The sequence below is a fragment of the Hyla sarda genome, chromosome 4 (assembly GCF_029499605.1).
Source record: "Hyla sarda isolate aHylSar1 chromosome 4, aHylSar1.hap1, whole genome shotgun sequence".
Lineage (NCBI taxonomy): Eukaryota > Metazoa > Chordata > Amphibia > Anura > Hylidae > Hyla > Hyla sarda.
Window position 1 is genome coordinate 265,360,684 of NC_079192.1, and position 12,896 is coordinate 265,373,579.

The 12,896-nt window shown below is 36.8% G+C and overlaps 1 protein-coding gene across 1 annotated transcript in view; it reads right to left on the bottom strand.

Moving 5' to 3' along the window:
- TRHDE (thyrotropin releasing hormone degrading enzyme) overlaps positions 1-12,896 on the bottom strand; it is a 670,942-nt gene that overhangs the window by 55,955 nt on the left and 602,091 nt on the right. The window contains exon 15 of the mRNA XM_056574110.1: positions 10,022-10,129. Coding sequence (XP_056430085.1) covers positions 10,022-10,129 — 108 coding nt within the window. The remainder of the gene's footprint in view (positions 1-10,021; positions 10,130-12,896) is intronic.

Below are 12,896 nucleotides of genomic sequence, written 5' to 3' on the forward strand. Positions count from 1 at the left end.
ATTCCTGCATAAAGAGAATTTGCCTTTCTACGTTCTTCCACACTGTACTTCACCTCTTTTGCTTTATCTACCTTGGTTGCAGAATCCTCGTCTAGTCCTCAACATGGATTACCTCCTTTGCTCCAGGACTTTGCTCCAACACTTATTCACTGTTCAAAAACATATCACACTAGGGGCGCGTGTTCCCCCTTTTTTTCTCTTTTGTCATTGCAAATTTAAGATTTTGAAATTGAGGATTTTTTAATTGACATTTTAACTCCCAAGTTTTAGTGTCCCGGGCCACGGTGTGTGGGTACAAAGGACCAAATCGAACAAGGAGTTACATGTCACATGGCAGCACAATGACAGAGCCTGGAAGGGGTATCAGTATGGGGAGACCATATAGTGGCTGAAGGACTACCTGGAGTTTGTGGCAGCATGAAGAGACCAAATAGTGTCTGAATGGCACAGCCTGGAGTTGGCTGAAGCATGAGGAGACCATATAGTGGCTTTATGGGACACAGCCTGGAGTTGGCAGAAGGAGGAGACAATAGGGCTTCAAAATCTCTAAGAATAAAATATGACTTTTGAAATTTCTATTGAAGATGTTAATTTTGTAAGTAATGTCCTAGGCCCAGCAGCATCATTAAACCATGTAGTTGCTGAATGACACAGACTAGAGCTGGTAGCAGCATTAGTAGGCCCCAGGGCTTCACAATCCCTAAGAATAAAAGATGAATTTTGAAATTGAAATTGAAGATTTATGGTAGTTAGCGCTACAATAATATTTTTTAGGCCCAGGCCTGGCAGCATTAGTTAACCATATATTGGATGAATGACACAGCCAGGAGTTGGCAGAAGCATGAGAAGACCATTGAAATTTAAGATTTTGAAATAGAAATGTAAGATTTTGAAATAGAAATGTAGGATTTTGAAATAGAAATTTTAACTCCCAAGTTATGGTGTCATGGGCCCCAGCGTGTGGGTACAAAGGACCAAATGTAACAAGGAGTCACATGTCACATGGCAGCACAATGACAGAGCCTGGAGGTGGCTGAAGTATGAGGAGAGACCATATAGTGGCTGAGTGGCACGGCCTGGAGTTTGTGGCAGAATGAAGAGACCATATAGTGGCTGAAAGACACAGCGTGGAGGTGCTTGCAGCATGAATAGACCAGATAGTGGCTGAATGGCACAGCCTGGAGTTGGCAGAAGCATGAGGAGACCACTGAAATTTGAGATTTTGAAATAGAAATGTAAGATTTAGAAATTGCAATTTTAGCTAACACTCCCAAGTAAACTTAAAAAAGTTTCTGAGTACAACACCAACCAGTGAGTACTTTTGCCTGGACTTTTACAGTATGTAGGCCCTTTACAGATTAACAGGTACAAAATAATACACTACTTAGATGTACGTATGTCGTATTGCACTTATGAGGGAAGACAAATGTGCTACAGTACGCCTAAAAACTCTGTATTTTTGTAAAACAGCGGCCAGTGATTACTTTTTTCTGTCCTTTCACTATGTAGGCCCTTGACAGATTAACGGGTACAAAATAGTACTACTTAGAGCTATGTATGAGGTATGCACTTATGAGGGCATTAAAATGTGCTACAGTACCCTTAAAAAAACTTATTTTTGTAAAACACCAGCAGTACACAACAGTGCTGCAGAAAAAAAAAAGCTGTGTATTAAACACAAAATTGCACTCTGTCAAAGACAATTAGAAATATACTGCTGGGTATTATACCATCTACAGACTAGTATAACCAGCAGATGCTTTTTGAGGAACTAAGACACTGAATTGCACTGAAAAATTATTCCTGCCTCCTCTGCTAAGGTTTATGAAGTTGATGCAGCTTATTTAAATGTATGAGGCAACACACAGCTATCTGCCCCTCTTTGTTATACTATACCGAAGAAAGTGACTGGGATGTCTGCAGCTGCAGTAAAAATCCTTTTTAGTGAAAAAAACCAATGCTCTCTGTCCACGAGAACGCTGATGTGACTAGGAGGATGTTAAACGCTGCTGGACTGCGCTTTTCTCTGCTGTAACACACACACAGGCTCTGTGTCCTGTGATACTTCTGCAGTGTATTGAAATGAAGTGAAGAGCCATATTTATGGCTGCCGATTATATAGGGCTGTGACATCATAGGGGTGACTCTGATTCAGCAAATTGTGCTTTTTTGTGAGATCAGACGGGCTAGCTTTTATTGATCACGAGCATCAATAAGCCTTGACCAGTTTTGGTGAGTGCTGAAAATGCTTATTAAAAACACCCCAATGTTTTGGAGCTCTTCAGGAACTAGTGTTCACTTGCTCCCTAATATATCTCATACTTTGATAATTTTTACAAGTTAATCCGTTATTCACTTCACCTGTTTTATTGTTATGGCTGATAGGTGTAAACACACTCTTGGATATATGTCATTTTTACAGCTCATGTACCTCAGTTTTGCAGCTCTGACACTTTTCTGACAGGCTTGCACTGTGGCTTAGAACAGCTTTAACCAATTGGAAAATAAAAGCTGTGCAAATATTGATTAGTGTAAAATGAAATAAATGGCTTTTTAAATTTAGAAAGCAAAACTGTATGCTCCGTCTCACACATGCTACTGTTTGCATTACTCATAAATCTACAATCATGTTTAATATAATTTGTATTAAAGCCCATTACTGGTATCATTCTACATGAGAAAAAATTGGATCAATATTTTATTGAATTCTTAAAGAATATGGATACATTACAGTGTGAATAACATGACAAATCAATATGTAGTTTATGTGTTCCAATCCCTCCTATGTTTCCTATGAACCAGAAAAGTATTGAATTTTCAACAACTTTTACACATTTTAGTATTGAAAATTGGATACCGGCTATGTGCAGAAAATCTGCCACAGATTAAGTAAAGAGGATTTATTTAAATCTCATCTACACAAAGCAGAAATTTTCCTCATAGATATTCACCTGCAACTGCAAGGGTAAGGCTGGGTTCACATATATCAAGTGTCCGGCATAGTTGCCCTTGGTTTGAATGGGACAGTTCACAATCATCCAGCGTCTCAGTTGGACACGCCAAAGGGCACAAGACAGGAAAACGCAGCCACTGTCTGCTGTCCAGAAACAATGGACACCGGATGCCATACAACTGATGACAACTTGTCATCAATTGTGGCATCAGTTGCGTAGAGATGTAAACTGAGTTCACTTTTGCCAGATGCAGACATATGTTAAGGCTGGGTTCACATATGTTCGGTGTCCTGCACAGTTTACCTCCGGCATGCACCAGAGGAAAACTGATGCTAGAACTGATCCCATTCATTTCATCCCATTCATTCACACAACCATCCAGCATCTAAATTTTGACGCCGGATGGTTGGACACACCGGAGGGCACCGGACATGGGGTCCGTTGCCCAGAAACAATGGATGCCAGATGCCACACAACTGATAACAAGTTGTCATCATTATGCCGGATGCCGGACCTATGTGAACCCAGCCTAAAAAACACACGGTCAGGTTACATTGCAGTTACATTGCAGTTGGTACGGTTTGGTTCACATATATCAAGTGTCCGGCATAGTTTCCCTCCGGCGTGCACTGGAGGAAAAAAATGATGCTAGAACTGATCCCATTCATTTGAATGGGACAGCTCACAATCATCCAGCATCTCAATTTTGACGCCAGATGGTTGGACACGCCAGGCAGCACCGGAAAGGGGAACGCAGCTTGCTTTCCAGAAACAATGGACGTTGGATGCTACATAACTGATGACAACTGATGCACGTTGTCATCAGTTGCGGCATCGAGTACCATTGAGATTTAGGCTGAGTTCACCTATGACGGATGCTGGAAATATGTGAACCCAGCCTAACATCACACCAGTTTCCAATAGTAAGTAAAGGAAGAATGGGGAAAGTAAAATCTGCACCAAAGTCACAAATTTCCTTAACACATTTGCCACAAAATGTGCATGAATTTTCATGCAGATTTGCTGCAGATTTTTTCCCAAATCAGTCTACTGTCTCTTAAAATTAAATATATTATAAACTTGTACATCACAATGCAATAGTCAACCACTTGTATAAAAATAAAAATTTTGCAAAAATGTCACCATTTTTCCTTTTTTGTTTATCCTACTGTCACAAGGCTCAGTGTGTCATCTCTATTGGGATTTAGACAGTGGAAAATCTTTGTTAAAGGGCCAAGATCTTATTTTGTTTATTTTTTATATATAAAATTGGACAGTGACATGTATATTTATATTGTACATAGTATGTATATTTATATGTCCTGTGATTTTATTGGCTAGTGTTTTTTGTGATGTCATTTTGGTGCCGTTTGAATACAAAAGGATGATAATTATTGCAGTTTGTATACGCCATAGTACAGCTAAGAAAAGAACATTTCACGGCCAGAAGGCATCATGTATGTGTCTTTATATATTTCAATAAATAATATTTTTAGCATATATACATTGCTAATATAATAATTGATTTTACATGGTTTGCACCTGATGAACCCGGGCCTTTCTGCATTGCACTTCTTGGATACAGTTTCTGGGGATCGAGAATCTCCTACCAGCACTCAGAGGCCGCATGTCCACTGCTTTCCCAGTTTTACTCCACTGAGAGTGTGATGAATTATCTCTTATCCCCACAACATGAACAGGTGTGTGGTTACTTGCAAGGGATCGCACATACGCTTTACTATATACGTTGACTAGGAACACACCTCACTATGAGGAGCTCTGCTATGTTTTCTTATGCAGATTTGCATATTGGTGGTGCAGTGGCCCCATCGGATGATGGGTTTACAGAGCAGACCTTAGTTAGGCCTCATTGGCTGTGGGGACTCAGCTATTGCAGGCACCTATGGCAGGCTGTACCAATAGAGCACTGATCTCATAGATCAATGTAATGCACAAGCATTACATTTATCTGTATTAAATATCAAACAATTGCTTAGAATGGACTCTTGGGGTGGGGGCTAAAAAACATTTATATTTGTTATTGCTTCATGCAGAATTGTACAAACAATTAAATGATCCCATTTTTGATGTCACACAGCCAACTGCATGAATGCTAAAAAAAAAAAAAAAAAATTTACTCCAAAATTTCTGATTTTTGGTTTCAGCATATTCCAGAAAAAAATGTAATAAGAAGTTATGCCAATAAATATTAGAGCTCACAATACAAAAATGAGCCATCAAATAGCTCATCAGGTAGAACAATAAAAAGGTTTTATTTTTTTTTATTTTTTTTTTTTGTGCTGTTGGACAGGTGGTATAAAATAACATTAAGGGTACGTTCACATGTACAGGATCTACTGCATATTTTTTGCTGAATAAGTTAATGGGAAGCAATAAAAACTTCTACACAAAATGTGTAGCAAAAATATGCAGCAGATCATGTGAACTTACCCTTTAGAGTTTTTTTATTTTTTATTTCATTGTTATCCCCTATCTATAGCTGAACCTTGTACTGCCAAAACATACTCTCAAATAAACGGAGTAAGCCACCAACTTTCTTAACATTGTCTAAAACAACTTCTGATCACCACTTGGCATCCGGAGAAGACATTTTTTTTATGTGTATTTATTTTAATTTATCTAGGTTTAATTGTCTGTCTGTGCTGTATGATGTTTCTTCTTTTTCATCTTCTCTAGACCAACGAGAGGATAGAGCACTCCCTTATTTAAACTTTATGGGATTACATATTAACTGCATACATTAACAAAAAAAATAATAAACATAAAATATATATGTATATATATATATATATATATATATATATATATATATATATATATATATGTTTGTGTGTGTGCATGCAAATATATATATATATATATATATATATATATATATATATATATATATATATAGTCCATGTAAAGCAGCACATCCAGTTTGGGTGAGGTGGGTGCAGGCACAATTGAACCTTGGTGCTCTGGTTCCTCTTGATAGTTAAAGTATGACGGCAGCACACCAAAGTAGTGAATCAATAAAGTGTTATTTTATTCCAGGGATATAGAGACAACGTTTCAGCGGTCTCTCACCGCCATTTTCAAGTGAATACAAGTGATACACAGGGGTTTAAATACCCTCAATCAGTGACATCATCAGACATTGACATAATTGGTGACATCATATATGTAAACAAAATACAAATAATATATAGTGATAAATCTATTCATAATCAATGTACATCATGTGTGTTCCTGTGAATATTATATTCAAACCGTATGATCAGCAGAGCCGATCGCATGTGTATTATAAATGGTGTAAAATAATAGTGTACATAGTGTCAGTGCACAGGTGCAAAATATAAGAACAATAAAACACATGGTATCAGCAAAACATCTAACCTCGTGGTGAAGTACGCCATTCTCCGCACCTCCGTAAGCCCGGCTAACACTGCCGGCGTTAGCTTCCGGGTATGGGGAGATCATAGCCAATCACAGTGTGGCGTCATCGTTGCTTAGTGACCAATGTATCAACATAGAATCTGCATATCGCGCCGCACAGCAATGCGAGCCGTGACTTAATGCGCATGTCAATTGATGTTATGGAGTCACAGGGCGCCATATTGGACCAGGGCTGCCCTCAATCAAGTCACATAGGATAACCATTAATTAATGAATGATAATAATGTTCAAATATTGTAGACAATATATATAGGACATCTCAGGTATAACCCCACATTTATTCCAATGTCTCACACATATCAATATACAGTCATGGAGTCCACATGCGATCGGCTCTGCTGATCATACGGTTTGAATATAATATTCACAGGAACACACATGATGTACATTGATTATGAATAGATTTATCACTTTATATTATTTGTATTTTGTTTACATATATGATGTTACCAATTATGTCAATGTTTGATGATGTCACTGATTGAGGGTATTTAAACCCCTGTGTATCACTTGTATTCACTTGAAAATGGTGGTGAGAGACCGCTGAAACGTTGTCTCTATATCCCTGGAATAAAATAACACTTTATTGATTCACTACTTTGGTGTGCTGCCGTCATACTTTAACTATATATATATATATATATATATATATATATATATATATATTAGTTTGTACACAGTAATATTTATATTACATACCGGTAGTATTATTTTAATAAAACTAGATTCGCATGTGATGTAATAGAAAGCATTTTTGTTTTGCATATTTTCCGTACTATTTGTAATACAGTATACCAAAAAAGACTAAATGAAATCTAAAGTATAACTATTGTACAAAAACTCAGAATGTTCCAGTGTTTTTAGTTTTTTTTTTCTTTCTTTTTTCTTATTTTGTATCTACAGTTGCAGCTAATAATACACTGTGACTTGTTTCAGTTTATTTCTAGTAAGTCCTAGGACAGGCAATCATTTAAACTGTATAGTATATAAATACAAAGTAGCAGAAAAGAGCAGCTGTAGAATGAACAATTCTGGATCACACGTCTTTTTATAAGTGGCACTTAAAGTTTTATAAGCACCATTAAGCCTAAAAGTTGCTTTCTATAAAAGTGTGTCCCTCTTACATTATGTAGTATTTTGTGTACTTGTATACTTCAAATATTTGTTATGATGCATGCACTTATCAGATATTCTATTACTCAGCAAGATACTTACTTTTCTGGTGGTACTGTTTGGTAGTAACCTTTCATATCTATTCGTAGGTTTCAATGTCTTTATTCAGTGTAAAATATTGGGAATTTTTTTTACTAGCAAATTTTTGGCTGTAATTTGCAAAAATGTGTCCGCAAAAAAAATACTAAAATGTGTGTGTAACATAAAATGCGGCACAAAATTTTACACTGTGTGAACATTGCCTTAAAGTGCATGCAACTTTTTTATCCTTTATCAAAGCATTTAAAATAAATTTGCAACTTTACAATTAAAAATCTCCCACTGATCCCTGCACAAAGGGGAGATTTATCAAAACCAGTGCAAAGGTAAAGTTGTCCATAGTAACCAATCAGAGAGATTCTGTCATTTTACAGAGGCCTTGTTAAAAATGAAAGAAGCGATCTGATTGGTTGCTATGGGCAACTGGGCGACTTTTCCTCTGCACATATTTTGAAAAATCTCCCCAAAAGTTCTTGTGTGATTCTGCAGTTACATCCCTTCCACTTGTCCCATACTTCATACTTATATGCATGCTAAGTCAGCAAGAAGTGACAAGTACTGTTACAGAATTTCTTGACAGACAAAATCTGTCCAGAGATTTTGAGTGTGGCCAGCGCTAACTGATACAGGACAGTGTGGACATTGCCATCCCCATAGACGGCAATATCTGCAGAGCGGATTCTGCCTGAAGAATAAACAAGTTAATTGTACTGGCAGTGGAAATTCATTGGTGAAACGTCCGCCAATGAAGTTCCATAGTGTGTACATTGCCGCGGAATCCCATTGCCAAAAATGGGATTCTGCTGAACTGAAATGTCAAACCAAAATTCCTAAGTGTTATTCTGGACAGAAATTCCATAGTGTGAACCTGACCTTAGATTAGACTACACAGAATGTGTGATAGTAAACTTTACTGTGTGAACCACCAAAAAGGTGTATGTGTGCACAGATTAAGGTAAAAATATATTAAAGGAAATCTGTCATCAGAATCACCCGCACTAAACCTGTTACACAGGTTTAAACGCTCCTGATTAAAACGCTCCTTACCTGGTTAAAAATGGTTCAGCGGTTCTTAAGATATCTTTATTTTTAGTTTTCTGTTATTCCCTGGCTTGGGACTCAGTGGGAGGTGTTATCATCTGGGACTCGGCCACATGTCATTCTAGCTGGGCGGAGCTGCCGCCCGGCTTATGAATATTCATGACCTTATCCTCATAGTCTAACTCCTTTTTCTAGGTCTGGTGGGGAGGGCCGCGAGGATAAGTTCATGAATATTCATGAGCCGGGCGGCAGCTCCGCCCAGCTAGAATGACGTGTGGCCAAGTCCCAGATGATAACACCTCCCACTGAGTCCCAAGCCAGGGAAGAACAGAAAACTAAAAAATAAAGATATCTGAAGAACCGCTGAACCATTTTTAACCAGGTAAGAAGCATTTTAATCACGATCACCCGCACTACAAGCCTGTGTAACAGGTTTAGTGCGGGTGATTCTGATGACAGATTTCCTTTAATGTGTAATCTGTAGTCCACAACTCAAGTAACTCTTGTTCTATTACCCCTTGCTCAGGGACAACAAAGGGAAGCATGTACATCATGGACAGCTAAAGTTGCATCGTTCATTTCAGATATTAAGGGAGTTTCTGGAGAACCGCAAATGCATTAGAAAAGCTGAAGGAAGTGTCAATGCAGAAGCATGTACATCTAAGCTAGTGTGAAAACTCTAAACATGTATTTTCCTTTAAAGGGGTTCTTCGGTGGAAAACTTTTTTTATTTATTTATTTTTTTTCATCAACTGGTACCAGAATGTTAAACAGATTTGTAAATTACTTCTATTAAAAAATCTTAATCCTTCTAGTACTTATTGGTGGCTTATGAAGGAAATGCTTTTCTTTTTGGATTTCTCTTCTGTCACAACCACAGTGTTCTATGCTGACCTCTGCTGTCCATTTTAGGAACTGTCCAGAGCATGAGAAAATCCCCATAGCAAACATATGCTGCTCTGGACAGTTCCTAAAATGGACAGCAGAGGTCAGCAGAGAGCACTGTGGTCATGACAGAAGAAAAATCTAACAAGTAAAGCATTTCCTCTGTAGTATACAGCCTCTAAAAAGTACTGGAAGGATTAAGATTTTTTTAATAGAAGTAATTTACAAATCTGTTTAACTTTCTGGCACCAGTTGATTTAAAAATAATTTTTTTCCACCGGAGTACCCCCTTAAGTAACAGTAAGTAACTAAGAAGTAATTAAATGACAACAGACGAATACCCAAATCTTTGTATATGAAAATTTACAATATTTGGGTGCACAATGATTTTACCCAGATTTATTACACATGATAAAATCTTAAAGGTGCTTTATTTTGGTTTCCATTTTTAAAGGTAAATATTTACTCACCGGTTTCTGTTACTGGAAATCCAGTCGGAGATCATTGTTGCTGCTTCTTGATGGCACTGCTTGTTGCCAAAACTGCAAGCCAACATTATGACTTCCCTTCTGAGCTCCCTAGTAGAAAAAAAAGGGGGAGGGAGTGACATTATTATCTAGATTATATGAAGATGCATAATATATAAACCCTAGTAAATGGTCTCACTAAACTATTATGATCACTGTTTTGATGTATAGACTTGTGGAAAACAATGCAGCAGGTATTGAACTTGCAAATTGCTCTTTTTCCAACAAAACAATTTTAATACCTTCTGTCATTGTTAAAAACATATGTCTGTGTTTTGGTGTGTTTTACATCCCAGGCTTCATTCTTAGTGAATGCTTAGCATTAAACAGCTACAATTTTCATTAATATATGTATCTCCTGCTATTACTTTGCAACGTATGAATCATATAATTTTCATTTATGGCTTGATAAAGCCATAAATCTGATTTTAATTATGTTATTTTATTGTTTAAATGATCTGTTTGCTAGACAACTAAAAAAAAAATTGGAAGATGTTAGTTTAGAGTCACTGTTGTTTCAACAAACTTTACTTAAATCATAAAGTACAAGGGAACCTTTATAGCATATATTGATGTTCTGCCCATAGAAGTATAATCCCTTCCAGTCAATAGTGAGAGAGACACCTAAGTGGTAAGACAAATAGAAAGGATTTCCATTCAGCCCGTGGCCTCCCTATAGGTCTGCCATTTTAGCACATGTGTTAGGCCATGTTGACACGGTGGAATTTTAGAGTGAAATTTATTTGCAGCATAGTCCTATTGGTTTCATTGAGATTCTGCTGTATCGTGCACATGGAAGAATTCTCATTGCAGAAACATCCACCACCGAAACTTCAATTTCGGCATCCTCAAAAACAATGAACATATTCAATGTGTCTGTGGATTCCCCTGAAAAAGGCATTGCCATCTAAGAAGACAGTGCATTACTTAGTGCATCTAGTGCCAGACATACAAATAAGCAGAATGTCTTCACATGTTTTCTGGGTGGACATTCTGCACGTTTTCCACCATGTAAACATAGCTTTAGGGTGCATGCACACCACGTTTTTGCTATACAGTTCCCGTATCAGGTTTCTGATGAAACATGGATTCCTCAAAACCTGACTAAACTGTATCAAAACGTGTGTACAAATTTCAACCTATATACGGTTAAAAAACCTCATACGGTTTGAAAAATAATGTCTGGTTGCATCCAATAAAAAAAAAAAAGTATACATTTTTAACTTTTCATTCCATTTTGAATAAAGTTTCCCTTGTTTGATTGAAATTCCAATAAAAAAAACTGTGCAAAGTCAAAAACCGGATGATGAAAAACGGATGGAACCGTACACACATACGGTTCTGTGCGGTGTCCATTGACTCCCATGTTAAAAAAAAAAAAATGATATATGGTTAAATATGGTTTTTCACCCAGACCACAAAACGTGGTAGACTACAGTTTTGGGTATGGGTACAACCGTATACACAACCGTATAAGATGCAAAACAGACTAAACCGGATGATGCGTTTGACATACGGTTTACAATCTTAAGTCAATGCATACAGTTTTCTATACAGTTCCATACGGCTTTTGACTTGAAACCGTATACGGAAACTGTATAGCAAAAACATGGTGTGAATGCACCCTTAGACTGAAAGGCATATTCGGGTGCATCCATATCTAGAATTTGTGAATTAGGCAGAATTTTGGAGAATTTTGTACCTTATTGGCTTCAATGAGCAGCCCAACATCAGAAAGTGTCTTTGGTTGACTCATTTCCGACTGTATTCAGTTTATAAACAGTACCAAAAAGTGCAGCAGACCACCGTATTCAGTAAAGTTAAAGAAACAGATATGGTCGGACTCCTAGCGGCTCATTGAAGTCAATGGGGTACTGCATGGATCTAACAGTAATACAGTTGGAGGCTTTTTTTTTTTATTCTCCCACGTTATATGGCTGCTGGATCAACAAATCCTAGATGTGAATGCATTGTGTATAATACCAGCTTGGTAATGACCATTAGTGGTACAGAAAAAAGTTTTAAAAAAATTGTGTAATGTGAAAAAAAAAAAAAAAACACATTGGGGGATATTCATCAAAACATGTGTAGAGTAAAAGTGGTGCAGTTGCCCATAACAACTAATCAGATCGCTTCTTTCATTTTTAACAAGGCCTCTGAAAAAAGAAAGAAGCGATCTGATTGGTTGCTATGGGCAACTGGTACCCTTTTCCTCTGCACAGGTTTTGATAAATTTCCCCCAATGTGAATAGCTACATTTTTGATGACCGTATGTATACATTTAAAATTATTTCTAAGTTTCATGTTTAAGGTAGAAATAAATAAATACAAAATAGTGTCAGGATTGCTGTTTGTTGTTCATTCAGCAAAATATAAAACAATACATATTCAAAAATCTGTATGTATCCCAAAATGCCAATGAAAACCATAGCCTGCCTCACACAAAAAACAAGCCCTCACAGCTCCATTGATGGAAAACTAAAGTTAAGTGTATAATAACTCAAAAACAAATGCATTTTTTAATTACTTGTTTTTGTTATTAAAAAAAACTATAAAACTATCTAACTTAAAAAAAACTATATACTGTAAATTTGGAGTCACAATAACGACTCACTCAATAAATTTTACATAATTCATACATTAAGTTTACAAAATAATGTCATTAAAAATACAAATTGTTTCAAAAAGCACAAGCCCTCATACAGCTACGTAAAAAATAAATAAAAATAAGAATGGTTATTGGACACACATACAGGCATAAAAAAAAAAGACCAAAAAAAATCACTGTGTTCTCAAGACAAAAAAAAAAAAAAAGCTG